A 25,224-nucleotide genomic window follows, 5' to 3' on the forward strand; every position below is an offset into this window, starting at 1 on the left:
GGGGGGGGGGGAGACAGCAGAGAAGTTCTCGCGGACCAGGGGAGAGAGAGAGAGATGCCGGGTCGCTAGGCAACCCCCATGAACGAAAGGTGCACCCTCGGGCCTGACTATCAGCCTGAGCAACGCGTATTATAGCGTTTCCAATTTTGGGGGTTGCAAACCCACCGAGTCGAAAGCTTCGGCCGAGCCCTGCTCTATCTACGCACTCTCTCTCTCTCTCTCTCTCTCTCTCTCTCTCTCTCTCTCTCTCGGTTTCAGGAAATCTATATCAGTGACTCTGGAACGCAATCATTGACCTTTGCACATACAGCGATGATGGCTTCACCATGTAAATATGAAGTACACTGGAAAAGGATTGAAGAAAGGAAAGAAAAAGAAATGAAAGATGAAAACATGGAAAAGATATTTCGAGTAGCGAAGTCAATTGAGTCCCAGTGGAGGCAGAAGAAATCAAAAGGAATCAAGAGAAATGGTGGTCGGCTGGTATTTGTTTTAAAAATGAAAATCCACCGGGACGCACGGCGTCGCCCTGTCTAGCGCGACGCGGCGGACGCCGACCCTTCACGTCGGATCGGCGCTTCGGGTGGGGAACGAAATTTGGAATCAGCTGTAAACGAGGGCAGCAACCCCTCCAGCATCAGCCAAAGGCTGTTTTGTTGGCTCGGGGGACCCGCGATACTCAAAATTACACTATACGAGTTTCCAGAACAGCCCCTGTTCTTCGGGTAGCAGCAGACCGAGGAAAAAGCTGTGGAGCGATATCGCGGCAACCCTCGTGTATCTAATGAGGAATGAACGGCAGCAGCAGCAGCAGCAACAGCGATGCCAACACTCCATCAAACATCCCTAGCAATACTTGAGCAATTCTCTTGGCTGATGATCCGAAGATCGACTGGCGATCGTAAAGTTCAGCCTGAAGAGGGTTGGGAGGGTAGCGTGTGCGAGGAAACGAGCCCCTAATTGCCTCGGCAAACATCGACGAGACGAAACGAGTAGCGGCTCGTTTGTCAGGCTGGTCTTCGTGGAGGGGTAGTAGGGGGAGTCCGCTTCAGAAAAAAAAAAAGAGTTCAGTACCAACTTTCGAAACGTAACGCTTGGCAAATACAAGCATCGATCCTTCTACATAGATGTAGAGCCACCCCATTGACCCGAGAATATGGATATAGAATTCGAATCCTAATTCCAGTGGGGATAGGCCAAGGAAAAGCCTTTTCACAATTTTTCGTATTTCTCGAACTCGATCGTTCGGCTCATCCCGCTTGCTCGTAGGTGCTCTTGGTACAACCCTCGGTCGAGGGGATCGCAGGAAGGTGCAGGAGACTAAGAGGAGTGACGCTGCGAGGAGCGGGAGGAGCAAGAAGGAGCGAGAAGGACAGGAGGATGCTCTCTCGACGGCTCGATTCTCGCAGAGGCGAAACGAGCGCGCACGGAAAACAAATCGAACACCACGAGGAGGGAGGAAACTGAAGAAAATGTTAAGAGAATGAGGAAGGGAGAGGGCCAATCTCTCCCTCTCCTTTCCCCTCGTTAGAGAGATTCTCCAGACTATTTTACTCCTCTTCCTCCGGGTTCTTCTCTTTTTACCTTTCTTCCCTATATTCCCTCCCGCTCTGGCTTTTCCCCTTTCGGCCTTTCTTTTGCCTGTTTTTTCTGCAAGAAATACGCACACGTCGATCTCACCTGGGGTTGAGGCGGAGACTGAGGTCGACTCTGGGTGGGCAGGAGGTGGGCGAGGGCCAGATGAGGAGGAGATGGAGGTAGTACCCAGCCGCAAGGTTACTCACTTTCCCCGGGTAGTGCGTACTACGGGGTGGCGCGTGGGTGTCGGTGCGTACGTGAGTCCTGAATGCGCGAATGTAGGGGTGTTACCCAGCACATAATGTCACGGATACTATAGTGCCCGTGTGCCGTGTGCCGACTACACGTATAGAGTACGGCGCGATAACCGTGAGGAGTGCAGATCGATGGAGCAGTGACGTCACGGGGTGCGGGAAGCTGCGTCTCCATGGTGACCGCCAACGGACCCGGCCGGTGTACGTGCACGGCCACGAGGCTCGATGAAATTTTATTAAATTTCAGCCTTTTTTCCGCCTCGTTCTTTCTCTCTCTCTCTCTCTCTCTCTCTCTCTCTCTCTCTCTCTCTCTCTCTCTCTCTCTCCCTCCCACCTGCTCCTTCGCGATCTTCAGCACCTTCGCGCTCCGTTCTTCACCGAATCCCTCTTGTCCGTGTCCCTCTTCTTCCTGCTTCCTTCCTCTCCGCAGGAAATTACGCGCTCTTTGAGCCACCGTAACACCCAGCACCGGAACCCATTAACTTCCCTGTCCTCTATTCTCTACCTGACTGCCGAAGTACAAGCCCACCGAAGCCCTTGAAGAATGAGCTGCGATATCAGTTCTTATCGCAGAGAACCACCGGAACCCGGTTCTTCGTTCGAGTATTGGGTACCTCAGATTCGAGCGATCGATCTTCTCCTTCGATTCGTTCGGCTGTGCATTTTTTTATCCCAAAGGAAAAGTTCGTTCGGTTCGACCGTAAAGAAATACATAATTTCAAGTTGTTTTGCCAACTGAAAAGGCGCGAGTGAGGTAGGAAAATACATTTAAAGACTTTCAGCGGGACGAGAGGAGGAAATCCTGGATTCCCTTTAATCGCGCGACTGCAGCAGATTAATTTCGAAGCGATAAACGAGAGACTGACGGGTCTGGATGATTTCGATGAAAATGGGAGCCAGGGAAGAGGGGGGGGGGAGGTACGTTTGATTCAGGGAGATGCTGGGGAGCCAGAGGGTGGCGGAATAAACGCTGACGGTACCCACGCCGGGCTGGGCTTCCCTCTGTGTTCCCTCTTGTGGGAAAATGGGGCTGCGAGCGAACAAAGAACCACTCGTCATCGGCCAAGAATCATCAATTAAACTTCCGATCCCTAAAATCATGCGTCTCGCAGGCGACGGATCCGCCAGAACTGTCAAGACCCCCTCCGATGAGACACTCTCACCGTCCTCGCTCCCATCGCCCGGTCGCCTGATCGCCCTGTCATTGAAAGTGACGCAACCGATCGGACAGCCTGTCAATTTATGCACTATGGGGTTTACCCGAAAACCCGAAGATTCGCGCTATCACTACCATCTCTCCAGCTGTTATCCTTGAAGTATCTCCGCGATGGGTCAGAGAGAGGAAGCTGGGAGGAGGATTGTTGATAATGAATTTTAAAGCGAAAATCACATTTTTTTAAAAGTAAACACACTTTCGAATAGCATCATGAACATCTTCGCAGGCAGAGGGAACGGGTTGTCGCTGAAGGCTGCAATTTTGAATTCGCGCATCGATCTTCTCATGATCCGAAATCGAGCCGAATTTGTCTTCCTGAATACGTTATCATTTTTTTCATCCGCGTGCTGTATTCCGAGAGACATTTTGTTGGGGCTTCTCGTTGTTTCGCAGAGTCGAATAATTTTTGGTGGCACTGTACCGAGGCCCGCGATGCCAGAGAGCCAGAGAGCCAGAGAGTAGGGGGTGCGAGTGGAAGGCAGGGGATGTGTTTGGTCCGGGAACTCGACGTGATGCTGTATTGATCCGCGAGCACCACGGGCATGACGGCCACGAGCTAAAGTAAGCCGCCACCGCCGCCACCGCCGCCTCCGCCGCTGCTGACGCCGACGGTGTGGCAGAGTGTGGTAGTGTGGGAGCAGTAGTAGTGGTAGAGCCTCCGGTTGCCCTGGCAACCACATCCCTCATCCCAGATCGCTCATCCCTTCGCCAAAAACCACCCCCGAACCGACCTTCTCCTTCCCTCGGCTCACCGGTAGCACCCTATCTCTACACGTACATACATCGAGCTACCTTTAGCCATAGATATACACGTGTACGCGTCGAGGGCATCTAAACGGACGAAGCCGTAGAGCATTTTTGTACCTTTTCCACTTTTCCTCTTTTCCACGTTTCTCCCGTCCGGGATTCGTGTAGTCGAATCCTCTTCAAAGTATTTTGACGTCAGTTCATGAGTGTCACCGAATTATCGATACGCAGCCAGCCTGACCAAGTACATTGAGATTCGGAGTTTTCCAAGAGACGACGTCCTTGACTCCTTGGAATTTGAAAAGTGACACTTTTCAAAAATGCAATAGTTTCTCCTTTTCCCGAATTTACGAGTAACCGGACGGGTTCCAAAGAAGATGGCGCCCCTGTGCTGGTTCCTACGACTCTCGCGTAAAAGTCAAGGAATACCAGAAGCAGGTGTGGCTCTTTCGGAATTCTTATGAGAATTTCTCCAAGTAACCGAGGAATCCCCTGGTCGTGGACCTTCCAGAAGATTTGCCGCTCCGTCCCGATGGAGCTGATGTAACATTACGCTGGGTTGCGTGCGGTAAACACCCCTGACCAAAGTAAAACTAACCGACTGGCCCCTGGGCGATTCCACTGGGGTGGCTAATGCTTCTGCCTGTTTGTTTTGCTTGGATGTCGCATCATTCGTCGGGACTTAGGAACCTACGGAATTGCAACCCTCAGCGAGATTCTGGATGAAGTGCCGAGACGATCGTAACTTCCTTTTTCGTATCTCCCTTTTCGACCCACTGTCCATTCACCCCTTAAACCCACCCCCAACCTTTTTATTTTTTCCCCTCTACTCCGCTTTCATTCTGTCCCCAGCCATTTTCGTTTTTTTTTCCGCCGAGAAAACGGACTCGCCGATTCGTTGCGGATCACCCCTTGTGTGGCGCGTGCGACAGATGCGAGGAACAATGGCAGATCGGGCTGGAACGCTGGGGGAGACTGAGAGGCAGGGAGGCAGGTAGACCAGTTTTGATTTCGGCATTATTATGCCGATGCTGACAATCAGGAAAGAGCAGGAACAGCTCGCAGGCTGTTTTATTGACAGCGACAAGGCATCAGCTGTCGATTTTATTCCACGCGAATTCCAATAAATTACGCGTTACTCTTCCTGGCCTCTCGCTATATCACGCTCGTCTGTATTGGTACGACCATAATTTTTCGTTCTACGCATGAGACTGTTGCCGAGTCTTACAATTACTGGTAGATGCAGCATTAAAAAACCATGTGCTATATCGTATACTTACAGGCTTATCAAACGTTTCCACAATATCAGCTGGGAAATTTTGTGCAAAGAAATAATGTATAATTCATGCAATTACTAGATATAACAGGTGGAGACTCAAGGTAAATGGGGAACATTAGTTAATGAGAAATACATTACAAGCGAATGCATTACAGACGCGTAGGTAATGAGTTCAGTTCTAAATGGACAAATTGGAGGCTAAATGTTCTTCGATTCGAATTATCATGCCCTTGTTCAAAAATATCCTGATGGTAAGGGGTGTCGACCGGATCCCCGAATAGACGAATTTACCCAGTGTCTCGGTAGAGTGCACTAGTTGTTGGTCCAGTGCAGCATACCCCTACCGGAGCGCTATCTCGGTGCGAGTCTTCCAACTAAAATGGGGGTAGTTGCCAAGAAAGGAACGAGCAGGCCGGCGCAGCTCGGGCAAACAATAAATTTGTGCGCAACCGGGGGCCAATGTACCTTTCTCGTTAAACCGGCTAATTCCGTCATTGAAATATTAATTTACCCAGAAACGTTAAGCAGAGTGAATTAGTGTTTGTGTGAATTGCGAGGGTCAAGAGGTCATTGGGCGATATAAAAAGTTGCCGGCACTCTTATGCCCAATACGTATCAATACCTCGAAAAGGATGGGAAGCTGAATCGAGGCATAGTTCCGTAGCGCGAATAAAATGGCTGTGATTTTGCGGGTTAGTCCCTGCCACCCAGTGATTTAATTTCCAACCGATGCACGACGATCGCACTTACACCCTCCTAGTTCCTGATAGTACCACGCGCTCTTATCGCGTTAATTAGCTGACTGTGATCGAGCATATCCAACGATGGGTTTTATCGCGCTGGTGAGAAAAAAATCTTAACGGTCTTTGCGTACAATGAAGAACAAGAGCTACGCCATTTTACCATAGAGAATATCGGTAAGCTTTAAATTATACTTAAGGACTGTTTCTATGACAATGAATAAAATGCATTCAGTAGATAGTGATGGAGTATCATGCGCTACGTGATCCACCTAGCTATAAATTTAAATGGCAAATTATTAGAGACTCACCTGTCACGCTTCGTCCGACGACTTTTTCAGGGCCCGGGCGTAGTCAGGCAGGATCATAGGAAGAACAGGATCAACCTGGAGGAACATGAGGTCCTACGACGGTGAGAGTAGCTCCGCCGAAGAGGACGACAGAAGGGAAGGTCATCCTGAGGGACATCCGCAACAGGGGGGCTGGCATCGTTCCTCTTCTCATCCGACCTGGGCCTGGGAACATCGCAGCGCTGTACGTTAAACTCGATGTATAATTTTAAATTTCTAAAAATTGCTCAAATATTACATTGAAAATATCTATTTCCAGCATCAGCTTCCAGCGCAATCGTCAGGCTGCTTAGAATCAATGGGATATCCAGCTCCCGGCGGATCGAATCCAGGACTTCCGGCCCCGTCGGGAGGATACGTATCGGAACATCCTCCCAGCGCCCCGGGAAGAAGAACTCCTCTGGGTGCCGTTGGTCTGGGAGGATTTTACTTTCAACAACAACCACAGCCTCATTCCTCCAGTAGTTTGTCCGATGAAAATAGACCTGATCATGAGAGGTATTTTATGGTATTTTGAAAATCAAGATTTTTTCCCGAAAATACAAAAATGTCTTTTTTCAGAGCCGGTGCCTCCCGCCTGAATTGTCCACCAAAAACAAAAACTACTCGGCAGGGAAAGAGCGTCCGTTTAAATATTAACGCCCGGGAGCGTCGAAGGATGCATGATCTGAATGACGCTCTCGACGAACTCCGTTCAGTCATCCCATACGCTCATAGTCCGTCCGTTCGGAAATTGTCCAAGATTGCTACTCTTCTATTAGCCAAGAACTACATTCTGATGCAAGGTAAAAGCCTAAGAGTCCTATAAGATTCAAGCAGATTCTTACATCTTACAAAACTGAGCTACCTTTTGTACAGCTCCGCGTTACAATTCCAAGTATCGAAGTGACGAGGAAGGCCACTAAAGTTACGTTCTAATGGAGTTTAAACTTTTTAGGAAACGCTTTGGAAGAGCTCAGAAGGGTCATAGCCGTTCTCCAGTCTCCGCACGCACACACAACCGCGCTTCCTCCGACTCCAGTGTCCTATGATCTCCTTCAGGGTTTTCCTGGGAAGCTTTTTCAGGGAGTTCAAGAGATGCAGGGACTTCCCACGGGAGGAAATCCACAAGGTGTCACGGCTGGCGGTCCGCCAACAGACGCAACCGCAGCTAGCAGCGAATCAACTTAAACAGGAAGGAACCTGTGGAAATGATCGAAAGTATTAGGTTATAAGTCAAATGGAGAAATGAAATTTTACTGAACTCGTCACCTCGTGCTCTATTGCAACTGATGAAAGTATTAGTAAGTAAGAATAAAGATTGATCACTATTTATAGAGCAATAAGACGCCCACAGGATTTCTCCTCTGAGCAGTTGTCAATTCATTGGATTTTCATCCATTGGATATCGTGTTGCTTTGGAATTTACAAAGATACAGACGTTGAGAGGAACAGAAAAAATGTTCATTTGACCAACTAGCCAGGGGATGATCACGTGGAGAATGCGGAATTGAAATTCCAAGTTCTGTCAGAAACACGATAGTCAATATAGCATGTGATACGTGTCGAAATATGATAGTCATAAACCCTATATATAAATCTATATTTAATATTTCGCGTGAGTTTTCAATTTATAATAATTTATTTATATATATATTAAAAATATGTATATTGCGTACGCTCATCGAGAATTTACTATGAAGTGCCAAGGGTTAGTTTCTTGCGTGGAATACGTAAAGCTGTACAAAGCTGTTTAGTTTAAAGGCACCAGTCGGTCATTATGCGATTGATTTGTCACTGGACACCGATAACCGTCTCTCACTATTGTTTGTGATGTTAATCAAATCAATCACACGACACTAGTCAAATACGACTGATGCATTTGAGCTAGATAGTTTTTTATATAGAAAGTAAAAAGAATAACGAGCAACAGAGTGTCAAAGTCATTAATTCAAGTAAGATAGATCAATGTTTGACAGCACAAAGACATCCTGAGTATGTCATTTGACAACAGGACGGTTACTGCTTTGGAATACCTTTATGCTATCAGAACAGAAGCTCGTTGCTCGCATTTGAAACTGAAGAGCAATAATGGACTATTTACAAATTAAGAGATAGGGAGGATTTGAGTAACATTACGGAAAGTATACTATGGTGAATATAATTGATAAAGGAAATCCGTGACGCCAGTATTACTTTTAGAAATTAAAGTATTTATTGTAGAATGTAGTAGCATCGCTGTTTAGTGCTCAAATAAAGTATATTTAAGAGAATCATCTTGCACGTACACCGAGGGTAGGACTAAATTCTAATAGGGCAACTAATTAAAATAGAAACGGAATTAAATAATATTCCTTGAATTATAATACTTTACTTTCAACCGGGGAACTCGCAGAAGACTTTTCATTGTTCCTCTCGGTGTGCGTCACTACGTGCTACCATTCTCTAAGATTCCTTCCGCGCATTCTGTCCGTTGGAAAGATTAAATAATTTAAACTATTACAACCAACGATCTCGTTGGTACTATCTTCAAAAGTTTCATTACCCTCTTGACCGATTGTGTATTTAGAAATTACACATTGAAACTACATATTTATACGCGTAATACCTTTCGTTTGAATACGTCATTGCAAAACAAAAATTAATCAGATATTTATTAACACTTACAATTTTCTCGGGTACCGCGTAGAGATACCTCCGCCATTGAATGCGATTAACACAGAACAGACACTTATTTACTAAAAGTTTTCCTTTATCTAAAAAAATCCCTTTTCATTGATTCACTAAGTAAATTTTACTAATCCAAATCCTACTTTTCGATGCAATTGATATTTGTCAAGCTGTTGTCACCATGAAATTATTCGATTCGAATGACCTGATGGTACAAAAGGGAACACGAAAAATGTAAACTGTCTACGCCGTTGTGACAGACTGGTGGTGCCATCGCACGGACTAATCGGGCAACAATACAGACTGTGCATGTCCATATACAATGACGAGGAGGATGGTGTGCTGATGGTGTGTTTCGTGCCTAGCTGTGGCTTGCTTCGGCCGCTGTGCCCTGTGCGCTGTCTGACTTGTCTGAGGTTCAAGATGGCCTGTGTTAGCCGCGCTATGGTGTGATCCATTTTGATATACAAGTTGTGAAATTCCAAGTGTTCCCGTAACGCATCACGTGTCGGCTAAGATATCTACAAGGGAAATTTCTACTATCCAAGGAAATGTGACCAGCCAGGAAAACCGGTGAGTTTTCCCGCGAGATTTTCACCCGGCGACCTCGTCGCAGTTTTCACCTTGCAGTGGCGTAGTACTAGAGAATGTGACAGATGACGGGGTGAGAGTGATCACCAGGTCCATCCAATGATTCTATCCTCTCGTCCCGCTATCCTCCCGTGATTTCATCAAATAGCCTAAACTCCCCCGTTCCCTTTCTACCTCAGTGCGTTTTGTTCCTCCCTCTGGTTAGTCTTTGCAGTGTCGTTTCTGTGCCAAGTAGTTCTCCCTTATCACCAGATACCTAACTTATCATTCACTTCCGTTGAGAAATATTATTTGAGAATTTAAATAGGATGAAACATATTGGGAACCAACTGCTCGAGGCTTGCGAGAAAATTTCTTAAAACTAACCTTACTTCTTGGTTGTTGCTTGACGTGCCAGAGAGAAGCCTGAGTTATTGGACGCGACTTTGGAATATATTTTAGTGAGTCATCGTTATCAGCGTTTGTAAAAGAGCCAATCAGTGAATATTAATGCGATTCTCAAGAGAATTTTAAATAGTGACCTTGAGTTTTTAATCAGACACCGCGAACGAGTGTTTCCATAACGCGATCGGGTTCAGAGCATGCGTGGTGCTTATTTAATCGATGAGGTTTACTTAATAATTCGATAATAATAATAATCACTCGATGAGAAGATCACAGAACTGCTGCTAGTAGATTGCGGCTCCTGGCGACACGAATCATACAAAAAAAATCTCTGTTTCTCTTGAGTCTGTCGATTAATCCTTTTTCTCCACAGTCCTTAATTCCAGCTTGATGTAGACACGTACAATTAATTCAGCGTATCTTCAGCAATTGTTCCTGCAATGAACTTTCTCATATACAATTAGCGAAAAGCTTTTTTGAATCCTAAAATTTTTGTCTTTCCGTGGAGGAAGGGCAGGATCTATTTTCGATCGTTGCTCACGTGCGGTTGATTCGATTGCCAATGTTATCTACGATCACGGCGTATCAGCCATTTCCTGAAAACGAGTCCCGACGCATTTCCGCTCTACGTGTCCCAAGAAACATAAGTATTTGGCGCTGTCGTAACGTATCTACTTAATTTATAACGAGGCAACCCTCACGCTCAAGTCAATACATCTAACACTTGAAGAGTCAGAGACGCGTATGTTTCTCTCTGTCGATACTCTGGCCTTTCTGCTCTCTCCTACCTTTTCCACCTCTCAAAAATTTAAACTCTTCCTCGTTCGTGCAGCTTTCATCAATTTCCATGCCTTCTTTCTTGTTTCACTATTTCTTGTCTTGGTTCTGATTCTCACGTGCGTTGGGACGTCGAGTCCTGAGCGCAGGCGCTTTTTCCTACTACGTCAGGTAGTCAGGTCAAATTTGACTAATCGACTTATATAGAAAAAGCAGCTTGCTTAGAGTAGTGACGCATGCGAGCAGCTTCCACGAGACATTAGCAGTCTCTGCTTTTCAAGAAAATTCAAACTCAGCCACACTTGTTAGTTCATCTCTCGAAGTTAATGTTAATCTTAGGCATTATGCATTTTCTTCTCCATCCTTCCACATAATAAATCCGTATCATTGGAAGTTACTAATTGATTATACATAAAATTCATGTAGCACATTTCTGTCGATAAAACGGATCGCGAGAATCTCGGTCGAGTTCTGTCTTATCGGTCGAGTTTCTGTCTCGTTTAATGACCGTATGCTTAATATATTATTTCGTCATCGTGTAAAATTCCATTAGCTCTCCTGACTCCGCATAAGACGCTTCGGTCCTCCTCGCGAGCCCACTTTTCAGATTATTATTGTCATCGGCGTAATGTCTGCATACGGCACGACGCACGGGATCTACCAGCAGTCGTTTCCGGGATGAAATATAGCGCGATGGCCGAAGGTGTAGTGGAAGAAGGAAGGGGGCGGGAGGAAGGGTGGTAGGTCGGCCGCCGCGTAGCTGTGGGAACGAAGAAAAACGCTAAAAAACAAAAGTAACGCAGACGCCGAGGCAACAATGGCGAATCGACCCGTCAAAACGCGCGCCGCTGCGCAGAGATTCGACGCTGTTTTAATAATATATTTTTTTTAATTCTCTGTATCGATATTGATCCCCCTCCTCCATATTGATCTTATTCAATAAATTCTCTCGACTCCCACACCAGGCTCACCCTTACTACAATGGATGCTGCAGACTGCGGAACATACAATACCGAAGAGATCTTCATGATCTTTCGGGAATGATCGTGCGCGTCTTTGCTTCGTGGGGCAAAGAGATCTTGAGGATGCTGAGTTCGTGGACCACTAGGCTGGCGATGACTCTGGAGTTCTGGGAACAGCCAGGTTTTCCAGAGGGACTCGTGCTGGAAGGTTTACGACGATTTAGGAGGATGGAGGTGAATGAAGGAGAATGGAGGTACACGGGAAAGAGCTGAGAAGTTGGTCCAGGATGGATGGAAGATCGGGTGCCGCGTTGCCATGGCGACCGGCATTGATTCCTCCCCTCTTCGGCTCCCTCTTGCAGTCTCCTAAAACCCATCGCCGATCGCACACCTCCTTCTCTTCCTGCTCCTTCTCTCTCTCTCTCTCTCTCTCTCTCTCTCTCTCTCTCTCTCTCTCTCTCTCTCTCTTTCTTTCTTTCTTTCTTTCCTCTACGTGCTTGCTGCGCCCAGCAAGGCTGGATTGCGAGGCAACTATTAGAGAGGGAGACCCGCCAGAAGAAATGAGAGGAACGGAGAAGGAGATGGAAAGCGAGAGAGCGAGTACGCAGTCCCTAACGAGCGTTGCCAGGCAACCGATATTGTTTCCATTGTTGCGCTCGCGACGTAAATATTTGAAACGAACTCCTTATCTCGCTCTGTGATTCTTGCTCTCTTGCTCTCTTGCTTTCCTACTGCCTCTTGTCCTTCTCCCGTTCGAACGGTACCACCCGCGAGAGGGTTGAAGCGTCGTCGTCACTACTTCAGTATTAGCATTATATACTTCCTTTCTCCTCTTTCTCATCTTCTTTTTGCTCTCCGTTGTCAGAGCATTCATGTTAACCTGCATTCGAGCGTGGAGAGCAGCAAGTACTCAGAAGCCGTCGCTTCGCTTATCAGGCAACCAGTTAGCCTGTCATTAGCCTGAGACGAATCTTGGCTGATTCTAAACATTGACTACCGACAGGATCGATATTCCATTGATACAGTTGGCTTCCGAGTTGATCTCACCAATAAGAGAATTCCGTTGAATCCTCGAAGATTGATCGAGATTTCCTGGGGTCGCGCTCCGGAGGTCGCTTGTGGCTGGCCACGCGAATCATCCGCCGAGATAAGCGATAGTGGATGGATTGCGCAGACGGATCCATGGAGTGACTCCTAGATCAGCTGAAACTCTCAGTTGGGAACGATCAGCAAGCTCAGAACGAGGGAAGTCAGATCCTGCTGGCTAGCTAGGGTTCGCACGCGGCAACGTCTGCGCGGGGAAACTATTGACGCAAAGCGTCGGGACGCCTCGGGGCGCCTCGGCTTCCATTTCCTTCAGCACACTTTCACGTCGTTCACGTAAATTTTATGCGTATATTTCTATACAGATAGACCTGAAACTTTAGTCTTTTCTTTGATTCTCCTTAAGGGGAAGGGGTCCTATGAAAATTCGTCCAAGGCGACCTTTGACCCTTCCGTGCCTAACTTTTGGCATAAAGCAAACCTCTGCCTCCAGCGCAGCTTCTGCGTCCTGGATTGCTCGCAAATTAATACGGTTTCAACATCGTTTTCCGACAATGGCCATTTCGAAACTCCTGCCAGTGTCTACATGACGTACCACGAGCTACCGACCAGCCAACTAACCAACCGAAGAACGAGGCAACCGAGGGAACCTCAGAGCCCCAAACGGCCCCGTCCAATTCCGCTAGGATTTTGCAATCCGTTTGTTCCACTTGCATCCGCCTCGCCGCTAACCTATCCCGCGCGCCTACTTTCACATCGCAGAAGAACTCGAGAACCCGAGAGTCGCCGAGGCCGAGAGCAGCTGAGCTTCTGTAGCGCTGCTGTCAGGGACAACGTGCCGAAGGAATAGAGAGGAGGCAGCGTGCTGCTGATAACAGTTCTTCTTGATTATGTCACAAGGCTGGCGCTTATCGCTCAAGCCCAAAATAGTTTATAACAGGCATTTAAAACCATTGGGAGTTCGCGCGTCGCGCTCCACTGTAGAAGTTTCAACTTTGCAATGGGTGTCCATCGGGATGCTGAGAGAATCACTTTCGCTACCCTGGACCATTCCTATTCCGAAATTTGTCAAACTATGCTGGCCAATATCGACCTCACGTTTGTCACTAATTTTGGGATTACGATACAACATACTGATTATGATTTATGGATCAAGGATCCATTTTCAGTACGTGTAACCTTGTGCAGATAAAACTGTTGCAAAAGCCGATTCTGCGAATATTCTCGAAAGAGCTGGATCGACGAAACACGTGAGAGAAGCAGGTGGGCGTAGCGTGGCTTGGTCTTGTAGGAGAGCAAGGTCGCGAGGGTGACAGAGAGAGGGAGAGAGAGAGACTTGCAAATACTATGCGGTGTCGATTAATTGAGAAACAAAGTGATAAGAAGGAACGGCGAGCAGGGAAAACAGAGGAAGAATCGGACGTACGAGTGCCAAAGCCGCGTGAACTTGGCTCAGGCTTCCGATTCGATCGGATGATCTTTCCGCCGAAGGAACCGTCGGCTGATTAATTATCCTGCCCAGGAAGGGAGATGTGGGGAATCGATCGGTGTGACTTTTTTTCTCGATCCGCGTGGGTTTTCTGTTTTTCCGTCGAGTCGGCGACGCTTACGCACGTGCTCGATGGAATTACGTCACTCTCCAGGGCCGTCACGATATGGAGAGTTTTGACGGTATCGCAAAACGTTCACTCATCGTTCGACCTACGTCCATCGTACGCGCACGTCGTAGACAGGATAGGCAACGCGATATGCTCGAGCTGTGTGGGTTGGTACTCCTGCTAGTTACGTAGTTAGGCAGTTACGTGGGCACAGGGTTCCAAGAGAGGAAGGAAAGTAGGAGGCAAGAGGCAAGAAGAGCCAGCGGCTCCCGGACCGATGAACCACGGAGGAATTTTACTCCGCTACGTTGGCCTACCAGTGCAGAACGGCGCGCGTCGTCGTGACGTCAGGCGCCCCGACGCTATTCCTGTCCCTGGGCTCGTGCTGACTCCCGTCTCTCACCCTCTCTACCGGGCCACCCAGCCACCCTGCAACCTGCTCCATTTAACTGATCTCACCCTCGCTAGTTCATCGGCTCACCCTGACACTTTTTCGAGGTTCGATCGTCGTTATCTCCCTCGTATCTTTCAGACCGCAGACGCGACATATATAACCAGTGACTGCTTGGCGGTTCATTTGGCAATTTCAAAATTATCATAATTCGCATTTATCAATGGCCAAGTAGTAATTATTCATCGCAAGATCAGATTGGCTTGTTGAAAAGGAAAAAAAGAAAAATTGAGACACTTATCATGACACGAGGTAGAAATTCGAAAGTTCTTCCAACCTATTTCGTTGGCCCTTTTCTTCTGAATTTCTTTAAGAATTCTCCTTCCTCGTCCCTTCCCGGCGATGCACGTCAGAGCGTGGACAAAGTGCAGTTGCCTCCGTCAAAGGAATAATCTAGTCCTGCGACATAGTAGACTACAAAGGAAATAGCTAGAACGTTATAGACGCACTTCCGCATCCTGCCAGAGAGTAGAGTCAGCCATGTCACGTCCAATCACGTTGCCAGGCTGGCAAATTGAGAGACCCGGTGCGACCTGACCTTCTTACATAGCCAAAGTGCATAGGGCACGTGCATGACCTATGCCTATTTGCTGTTTACTCAAATTGCCTATATTATCAATTTATCACCCATCGAATCATCCTTAATCATATGACCTGCGTACCTGTAGGCATATACAGGTGCAGAGAATATCCTCACGATGTGACATACTGGCTCTTCTCCATATATCTATATATTAACGTACCTCCGCTCGAAGAGCATTCTCTGGCTGTATATATATATATACACACATATACGTATGGCTCCGTACACGTGATCCTTCATTCGTATTACCGACGCTACACACTATACAGCACGTCGTAATACTTACTCTTGATATCTCATACGATATGCTTTCTCTCCCTCTATTCGTTTTTCTCTACACGGTACATTGATAATGTGAATACGGCGCCAATGATGGAACTATAAACTGTTCAAAGTACAGTCAAAGAATGAGTGACCTATTTTACCGAAATGTCCATAGAATTTTATTAGCGATTTATCGACGTGATTGAAAGTAACGTGTCACGTAGGTTTCAAGGTTAAGGTTGATCGTGTGACACTTGCGGAGGTGGCTGGCACGTCGTATGGATGCTGGAGCTACAGTATCGGATCGAGCATTGGCTGCTAGTCAGGGTGGTCCTAGGTGTTTCCGGATGTTTCGAATTGTTACGGCACAGAGTGCAGTAGGCCCATAGTAGTCCGTGATATCTATGCACGTGCACTGCCAGAGTGCGCTGGGATCGATTCGGTCGGAGGTCGTGAAAACCCCCTACAGCCAGCCCAACCCCATTTACAACCTCCAATATACAGAGCCCGTCTCAGTCCCACACTCGGAGATCCCACCCTGTGCTTCTCTCTCCTGCCTTCGCTCTTTACTTTCGCGTCTCCTTCGCCGCAGATGCGACTCACGAGGCTGCTGCACCAACAATCTTCACCCTTACAGTTTCCATTTTACACGGAGACGGACTTTCACCAAGCTTATCCGGACGAACCGTAGAAATATCTTGGATGAAGTTTAAAGAAAAAAGTACCTTGATTAAATGTATCAAAAAAGTTTCGTGCATCGCCCACTATGCACTTCCGGTCCACCACGCTCTTTGATTATTATTTAGCGAATAGCCGATGCAGGAATGTGCACTTTTCCTGCGAGACTCATGGATTTCGGTCAATTGACCTTTCCACCCTTTCCACCCTCCTCCCCACTCGTGGCTCTTCGGAAATTGAATTTAATTCGGCAGTAGATTATTTCACTTTGAGATTATTTGGATATTGCGGCGCAGTGCCGCAATGATATTGATCCTGCACCTACGTTGCCTATAGTGGGAGGGGGGGGGGGGAGGATCGGTACCGATTCCACATGCATACGGGTATCATTTTTTAATTTCGATTCGAGTACCGAACGGATTAATCATCTTGAGCTGAAAGTGGAAGCAATAAGTATGTTGGCTACTGCGATAGAATGCATAGAGCCTTATATAAATTATAGCGATCCTAAGCGAGAGAGGGAAAATAAATCCGCCAGGAGCGTTCTGGATTTGGTATTAATGATCCGCTGATGTGTTTACAACGGTCGGCGGCCCGTAGGTTGGGAGGGCCGGTGGGTGGTACATTCCGGAGCTTTCAGGGAGGCCGCCGAGAGGCGCTGCAGTATATTCCGCTCCGTCGCTCGTTCATTATGCTAGGGCGACCTACAGTGGCGCGATATGCTGGTTTCCGCTGGTCGCAGTATAGCTGGACTCTCGATTCCTCCAGCAGCTTCAGCATCGCCCTGCAACACGATCTAAGATCGGTAGATCTTCCTTCTCTACTTCCGCACAGAGAGGCTAAGCGGTGGGGCCCAGAATCCCATTGTTGGCTGCACCGTGGCACAACCTGCGTTCCTCCTGTGCTGCTCCTTCGCTTCTGTCTGCGCTGCTGCGCCGTCAATAACTTCGACTCCTACGCAGTCAGACGTGAAATCCCTTTGCCGGTGAAAGCAGAATAGGAAATTTCTCTCGGACCTTTTCGAAAAAAACAAAAAGCACGGAGGGAACTGGTAATGTCGGCGGATGCTGTGTCTACCGAGCTCGTAAAACCAGGCTCACTTTGATCTTCCTTCTCTCCCAGCGAAGCCTCGGAGAACTTTCGCAAAGACTCCTGGAAGCGTTCTTTATCCTTTGGATCTCCTCGCCTCTGTCTTACGATAGACGGGAAGGAGAACCTTGACGATCGAGCTGCTCGCGTCTTTCGTGAATAGCTTCGTTGGCTATTCACGAGATCTTTCGATCGACGATCGATATCCATTCAGGTGTCCTATATTTCAACGGCGGTTTCGCGATCGGATTTCACCAGACGCGGCGGCACTCTTTTCTCTATTCTTCGTCCTTCTCTTTTGCCTGCAAAATGCTCCATCCTCCTCCGGAAAAATTGTTCGAGTGGATCCCGTTATCTCGCAGGCGATGATAATTGCGAGCATCACTCGGCGCTCCTAGCGTGGCATCTGCGTACTAGAACGAAAGCCGCTGTTTAGTTCGTTGAACCGTCGAAGAGAGGCTCTGGCTCTGCGCTCGGCAATTCCATGGCAACTCCGTCGGAGTTCCCGGCGTTGATGCCGACGACGCCGACGCCGACGCCGACGAACCCTGGCAAGCTGTCGGGGGCCATGGCCGAGCCACTCACTCTGCTGTGAGCTGGTGAACGCGAAACACGCGGCTTTGGCTCCGCTCACTATCTCTCTCTTTCTCTCTCTCGTAGACTCTACCTCTCTCAAATCTCTCTGCGATCCTTTCACGACTGACTGCCAATACGCACGTAGTACGGACTCAGCCTCGGAACGAGACTCGCGATATTCGACTTGGAAGAATTTTACTTAGAATTACTAATCGTATCGGTGCGAATCCTCTGATTATTCGCTTTCTCGATCGAGCGGCTTATTCGCGCTCCCCCTCCCTCCCGGCTCGCCACTTCCCCCCCTTGAGATTTCTTCATCATCGCGAAGCATCGTTCTCATCGTTTGGCCTCTCGTCGCCTTCTCTGGCCGTCCGTTAGCATTCTGGGATTCTGTGCGTTTCCTCCCCTGGGAGTTCTTTCTTTGTTGCTCCTTCATTCGGCGACGTATCCTTCGCTCTCACTCCCCGCGTCTTCGTTCTCCGAGCGACTCCAGTCTCTGGGAGAGTACCGTTCTCTTTCAACCGAACAGAAAGTCCGGCGCTTCGACAACCTCAGTTGCTCCTTCATCGCCTTCGGAGGTTGAACTTGGCCAAGTCGGAGGTCGAATGTCTCCGAGGTTGAGCTTCTTCATCGTCGTCTTTACAAGAAGCTCGAGTCTCGTTCATCTACCGTGTCAGATGTATCCGAGCGGGAATGGAGGCTGGAGTTGCGATACGACGTAAATCGAGAACGTGTTCGAGGTTGATACCTCAGGTATCCAGGACGTGATTAGATTGCCGGGAGAAAGCGTCAATTGAAAAAGAGAAGGTGATCCTTCGAATAAAAGGTAAAAGGCCCCCCTTTTGCATTTGCGTTCGTGTAATCCGAGGGCCTTCCGATTTTAGTTCCTTCGCGTTATTCGTTACGCATCTTCGTCCTACGTTCTCAGGGAATTGCTTAGACGATTATGAGGATTATTAGGAGAAATAGGACGTCGGCATGGGGTGCGCATGGAAACAAGAAGCCAGAGGACTCCTCGCTCCTCCTTCCTGCTTTTGAATCAATAATCTCTGGTTAGGACTAAATCAGCGCACGAGAACTTCTCTCGATCTCCTCCTGTCGTTCCTGAGAGGACAAAATCGCTGGGACCGTCGATCACCAGATTCCCTTCGATCGAATCGAATCCCATTGACTTTCCAGAAATATGCGATCGACCTTTCAATTTTCCTTCCTGCCTTCCATCTCGTACTAAGCCTTTACTTTCGTTCATTTCATTCATCCTGCCTGTTCGGTTTGGTCCAGTAAAATTGACTAAATTCAAGGAGCAACCGTTCCCTCGTTTTTAATAGGCGAAATTGATTTTCCTTTTTTCGGTACGTATGCCTCTTCTAGTGCGCGCTACGCCGAGCGCGGTTTATCGATTTCATCCTAGCAACCTACCTACTTACCTTTTTACCTGCCTGCTTTCCTACTTTCCGCGTTGGTTTAGGATTTTCAAGAATTAATTATTTTGGAAAACTCCATGGAACGGACAGATTCACGAACGATCGAAGTCCTTACTCGGGAACAATCTTTATAAATAAATTTTTCTCTTGGCAGATCGTATATAAAGCCGAGATGGAATCACCTTTGGCCCAGTCTCGTCTCGTGGAGGCCCAAGAGGATTCCACCTCAGTGGAGCCTCGATTGGTCCCAGTAGCCAAGGACCTGGAGGATGGGGCCGCTTCCGCTGTCAAGTCACCTGCACCTTCTCAAGACTCGACCGACCCAGCAATTGCACTTCCGGTTATCGGAGACTCTGCCGAGAGGACGACTGCGTCCTCCTTGCAGGACAACTTGGAGAATCGGTGGGAGCTGATCGAAGACTGCACCGACTCGTCGATCCAAGATGTCGCTAAGGAGACGCTCACGTTACTGGTGGAAGCTACCGAGAGGCTGGAAGAGTCTGCTAGGTCCATTGGTCCCATGGGAGACGTTGCTGATCACGAGACTCTTCAGGATGAAGAAATACCTGCGTCATCGCAATCCTCCACGAACCCTTCGCAGCTGGGGTCTCCGCAACTTCCGGGATCCTCCAGGAAGAGACCGGCGACCGACTTCCTGCCGATAACCGCAGAAATCAAAAGGATGGGAGTAGAGATTTCGGAAGAGCGCGCCAACCAATTGAGAAACGACATTCGCCGATTGTCCCCGGTGGTGGTGAGTCTTCACGAGAGGACGCTGGGAGAGATTTCTTTGACTCCGGACACGAGTCTCTTTGTGGAGGATGCCGAGGCCTTTTTGCATGACGAGGACGTCCCCGAGAGTTCAGGATCTGCCGACGGGAAGCTTCTTCTGGAAGAATCTCTCTCCCTGTCCAGTGGAATTGCCAGTGGGTCCAATCCGGAGGATACAACCAGTTCAAGCGAAGCGACGAGCTCTCCCAGGACCGATAATGTCGCTGAGGACGATACGACAATCTTTTCCACGGAACTCGAGGCTCTGACCTCTAGGAAAATCATCCCGGAAGATCCTGTCGACGATGTTCCTCTTAGTGACAGACTTTCTCCTGCTTTCGTGGCTGTTAATACGAACTGTGAGAATAGTGATAATTGTGAGGTTGCTGCGAGCGATGATATCGACAGTAGTGCTGCGGTCGATCCTCTCGAGGAAAAACAATGCGTGCACGATGACAATCTAGAATCGCGTCTTATTCCCGTTATTCCCGGGAACCCTATAGATAACCTTAAAAGTGCGAGTCAATCAAAACTAGATAATACGAGGGACGATCAGTTGGTCAAGTGCGAATCAAATATGCGGGACGCGGTGGTCGTTCTTACGCGAGTCGATGGTTCACCGAAGAGTCCTGCCAAACTCTCCCCTGAAGGTAGTGGTGCCAGTTCTCTAGGTATAAGGAATATCCTGCACGACGCTTTAGTCAAGAAGTCTCGGCATTCCGAGGTCGAATCCCTTGCAAATGTACGAAGCAACCTGAAGCTTTGTAAAGTGGTTATGGAGAAGGTATCTATGAATGAGCAGAGGAAACCATCACAGACGCTGCTGGTTAATCTGGTTGACAGGGAGGAAGCTCCGGGTATACCGAAAGGAATAATAGAGAAATTGAACGTTGACGAGGAGATTGTCTTTGCATCTGGAAAAATTGAAAACCAATCAAATAATCAAACAGAACCGAAGACTCAACCCCTCTCTGTGGAGGAGACTCTGAAAGTGCCTGGGGATCGAGCAGTCGATATTCAGGGATCGAATGACACGGGAACAGAAACAGAAACTGCTTCCGATAGTTCCGAACTTACTTCCATGGTAACGGTACACCTTAGAACGTGCGCGGAAACCGGCTCAGAGTCTGTAACCTGTCCTGAAACTGATCCTCTTGGCTGCGAGGAAATTTCGCCGGAAATTATAACCAGGTTGGAGCCCGAGAGGCCTGAACCTTTTACCGAGGACTCAGCTGAGAGTCTCGCGCTAGCTACTGGTGCTAGGGACGAAGTGAGGTCAGACGGCAGCGACTCAGGATTGGGTAGTGAACTTCCTGGTGATCCTGGACCCGCACCTGCTCCAGAGAGTGATTCTGAAACTTCGTTCCTTGACAGGATACCTGATGACATCCTTACCGACAAAGAAAAAGGTCAGACAATTATTACTCTTGGCAATTAATTGATAAAATAGCACGATATTTGATGACGCCGTTGACCTGTCAGATATCTGAATAAATAGATTTAATTTCAGTCACTGATGAGAATTCTCATATTTACTCTTACAGCTGTTAGTCAATTGGAAGGATTTGTTCCGGACGTCGTCATCCAGGATACTCCTCCAAGAGCGATTCCCAATTTTCCGAATCCGCCTAAGAGCAACCTTAAGAGAAGACTCACAGATTGCATGGAGAGTGAACCCAGTCCGGCCAAAAGGAGTAACACAGATGATACTTCCCCAAGAAAGAAAAATATCCAGTTCGATGCAGTCACTGTTTACTACTTTCCAAGGGCCCAGGGTTTCACCTGTGTTCCTTCTCAGGTGAGTTCGATCGCTTCCGGTCCAGATCGGTTCATTAGCACAGAGAGCAAAGAGGAGGATTTTTCGAATACTTATCCTATTTACTTTTAGGGTGGTAGCACACTCGGCATGAGTGCAACGCACACGCACGCAGAGCGCTTCAGTCTGTCGGAACATGCGGCCGAGCAGCGACGAATCCACCGCGCGAGACTTGCTCAATTGCGATCGGAGCGTGCAGCTAATTGCGTGACCGAAGCAGCTTCCAGTTCGGAAGACCCCAGCGACGACACCGACGAGGAACCTAGCGACACTGAGGAACTCGATATAGATAGTTATTATTTTCTACAACCAGTGCCGACCTGGCAGCGCAGAGCTTTACTCAGGTCAGCTGGAGTTCGCAGAATAGACGCGGTCGAGAAAGACGATTGTCGAGATATACGTGCCAGCAGGGAACATTGCGGATGCGGTTGTAAGGGCTATTGCGACCCCGAGAGCTGTCCTTGCAGTAGGGCTAACGTCAAATGTCAGGTAGGTCGCGACTTTCTTGAATGTTGCGAAGAACTAAATGATGTTGGGTTGATTTGCTTGATGTGAATTTCATCTGTTTTATTCGCAGGTCGATCGAGCTGGTTTCCCTTGCGGTTGCTCTCGGGATGGATGCGCCAATAGTTCAGGACGCATCGAGTTTAATCCCGTTCGCGTTAGAACACACTTCATTCATACACTGATGAGACTAGAATTGGAAAAGAAGCATCGCGAGGAAGAGAACGAACATGATGCGGATAATCATTCGATGAGAGGTCCTTTACGAGAACTAGGATCTGTCATGAATAATGAATCGTGCATTAATGATAGTGGAAATGGATTCATGACGCTTCACTACGAAAATTCGGATGGTACGAATTCAACTTGTCAACCGGAAGTACCTGGTGCTCGAGAGGACAGTCTTGATTTGTATGCTATAAGGGACGATTGCTATCCCAGTGAGGATACGGTTGACGGCGCGCAAAATCCTCAGAGAAAACTGCATCCTGAATTCAGTCAGACCTTCCAAACCTTTCCAGGACAAGTCAATCCCGTTGTGGCGTTCCAGCAGGGGAGTTATCAGGATTACCAGAACTACCAACCGTTACCCTCGACGTCTCGGGCTCACTACCAACCTCAATTTCAACCTGTGCCTGGAAACTCAGGGTTCTCTCCTTACGCAGCCTACGGTCAAGACACCAGTAGTTCCATCCAGAGTGGCTGTCAGCCTCACGCAGGAACTCATGGTACAGGGTACGAGACATCCTTTTGCCAGGAGGATGGCGCAGCTTCCCAGTACACGAATTTAAACTCTGTTCAGCCTATGAATACCGTGATGCAGCAGATGGGTAAATTGGAACCCTTCTCTGAACTTCTAGCAGGAAGATATTCTTACTACGGTGAAGTGGAGCCACAGAATCACGGGAGTTACCATGGGAACACGGCAAAGGTCGAACCAGAGAAGAGTCAGGCGAGCGAACAGCAGTCAGAGAACGCGGAGGACTGCGACGAGAATTTTGGAGAAATTATCAAGAAGTCAATGGTGGAGACTGTATCCGCTTAAGAAGTGAGCCATTAAGGGTGGAACTTAAAACTTTTAAAAGCTTGTCATAGACGATGGACTGGATGCCGCTGATTATACGTACTAAGCGAAAGCGTACCAAGCGTACCTGAGGACGGATTCTTGATTCTTAATTTTGCTCCCAGACGCCAGAGCAAATGACGTCTGAATCATAAAATCAGTGGTGGGGTGAATATTGACGTCTCTCGGAAGAAATAAACACTTACGTGGACGGAACGCCGAAACATAAATGGGAGAGAACGAGAGATCCATCGACGGGGGAGAATTTAATGCGGTTGTGACCAAGAAACAACATGGGATCAGCTTAGAATGCAGTTTATACTACACCTAACTTTAATACTTAAGCGTAGAATCGCGAGTCATGTGTTCTTAGACGAAGCTTTGCGTTTGTACGTAAGCTGCGGTCACAGCTCGTGATTACATTGATCAGGTTAGGTTGGTAAAATTTCAAAAAAGGAAGCCAGACAATTACGCGAATAAAAACGAGATGTCCCAATGAGAAAATCTTGAGAAAGAAATGAGAGTCTCGCTGGCTTTGGACTTGGAACAGGCTCCTCGAGAGTTCGTGCAAATTTACACTGTTTTATTAATATTTCGCATAGACACTTGAAAAACGCGCTTTACTTTGGATCCCCTCCAGGTCCAGCTAAATTAGTTACGGGACTTTTTTTCCAGGTGTGGACCCCTGTCAAGGAGATCGAGGCAACGGTATTTTCGAGCGAAAGCAGGTTATCGACACGAGCGGGATCTTCGTTTCTTTTTCTTCCAAAGCTAGAATCTTTTCACGAAGAAATTTACACGTGTGCTCCATGAGAGCGTGTGAGGGATCGTGCGCGCGCGTGCAAGCAAGAGTACAGGCTGACTCGTATTTACGAAAGGAATCAACTCATTTACAGTTTCCTTTTCTTGAATTTACTTCAGTTTCTTCTACGTTTACTTAAATCTCTTTGTACACAGAAAAAGAGCACTCTGGCAATTGAAAAAGTTTCGCATGCGTTGATTGGTGCACTTTTAAGGTAGAATTAGAATTAAAAAGGTTCAAAAATTGTAGTGATTATTGAATGAGTAACTGAGGCGTGGAGACAATTTTTTATGAAGAAAGAAAAGTATGGCGGAGTGGTGGCTGCCTTTTATCGTTCTTAAAAGTATCCTTTCAGGACGAGTTCGTAGACAGAGAATTTTAAGACAACTTTCTTAGAATCTCGGGGCGTTGATCGCATACATCCACGATTTCATGAGACGTTATGCATAAGGAAAAATAATAATATGGCGATAGTATTAAATTTATACATATTTACCACGGACGGACGCGTCAGATCCCGAGCAGCAGGTCTAAAAAAAACGAGCCACTTTCTCAGGCAGCTGGTGTCGTTTTCGCTTATTGGTTAAACGGCCAGGCAGAGTGCAGCTCTACGCTAAAATTGTAAAAAAAAGCTGCAAATCAAATAATACATAATTCTTAAAATATAAAAAAAAATCGACCGCCAGAGATAATTTGAATTAAAAAATAAGTAAAGTGCGATACGTTGCCAGGGACGTGACACCTCCGTAACAATATAAATATATATATATATATACATATAAACTACATATATGTAACTTTTAGAGTATTTGAGTAAAAAAAGGCATACATAGCTGATAGCGTTTTATTAAATGTTGTGAAAAGTCTCTTGTCTCTGTGGTGTGTTGTCATATGTCTGTCTAATCTCTGGCTAACTTCATTTCTTTGTCAAATCCTTTTCTTACTCGTTTCAAGGAAAAAAGGAAAACTTTCAACGTTCCTCCGATTCTTGGCTGCAGAAAAATATTTCGTACTCGTTCATCATTACAGTCAAC

The 25,224-nt window shown here is 47.4% G+C and overlaps 2 protein-coding genes across 5 annotated transcripts; both read left to right on the plus strand.

The window, feature by feature from the left end:
• Positions 1 to 5,452: 5,452 nt before the first annotated feature.
• On the plus strand, positions 5,453 to 8,416 carry LOC107274863 (class E basic helix-loop-helix protein 23). Its single transcript, XM_015754424.2, has 5 exons — positions 5,453 to 5,991; positions 6,156 to 6,348; positions 6,424 to 6,662; positions 6,726 to 6,949; positions 7,102 to 8,416. Exons 2-5 carry the CDS (start codon positions 6,211 to 6,213, stop codon positions 7,332 to 7,334), a joined length of 834 nt encoding a protein of 277 aa, XP_015609910.1. The 5' UTR covers positions 5,453 to 5,991; positions 6,156 to 6,210; the 3' UTR covers positions 7,335 to 8,416.
• A 728-nt stretch (positions 8,417 to 9,144) lies between these two features.
• On the plus strand, positions 9,145 to 25,056 carry LOC107274992 (microtubule-associated protein futsch). 4 transcript variants are annotated; one of them, XM_025079782.1, is made up of 6 exons: positions 9,145 to 9,386; positions 11,531 to 11,761; positions 19,389 to 21,414; positions 21,550 to 21,803; positions 21,894 to 22,310; positions 22,399 to 25,056. In XM_025079782.1, the coding sequence occupies exons 2-6, from the start codon at positions 11,606 to 11,608 to the stop codon at positions 23,368 to 23,370; spliced, it is 3,825 nt and encodes a 1,274-aa protein (XP_024935550.1). In that variant the 5' UTR covers positions 9,145 to 9,386; positions 11,531 to 11,605; the 3' UTR covers positions 23,371 to 25,056. The 4 variants fall into 4 exon arrangements, with proteins under 4 accessions (XP_024935550.1, XP_015610150.1, XP_024935551.1 ...); XM_015754664.2 differs by lacking the exon at positions 11,531 to 11,761 and having other exon boundaries at positions 9,147 to 9,386; XM_025079783.1 differs by lacking the exon at positions 9,145 to 9,386 and having other exon boundaries at positions 11,757 to 11,781.
• The last annotated feature ends 168 nt before the right edge of the window (positions 25,057 to 25,224 follow it).

Source organism: Cephus cinctus, unplaced genomic scaffold, assembly GCF_000341935.2.
Source record: "Cephus cinctus unplaced genomic scaffold, Ccin1 Ccin1_scaffold0123, whole genome shotgun sequence".
Taxonomy (NCBI): Eukaryota; Metazoa; Arthropoda; class Insecta; order Hymenoptera; family Cephidae; genus Cephus; species Cephus cinctus.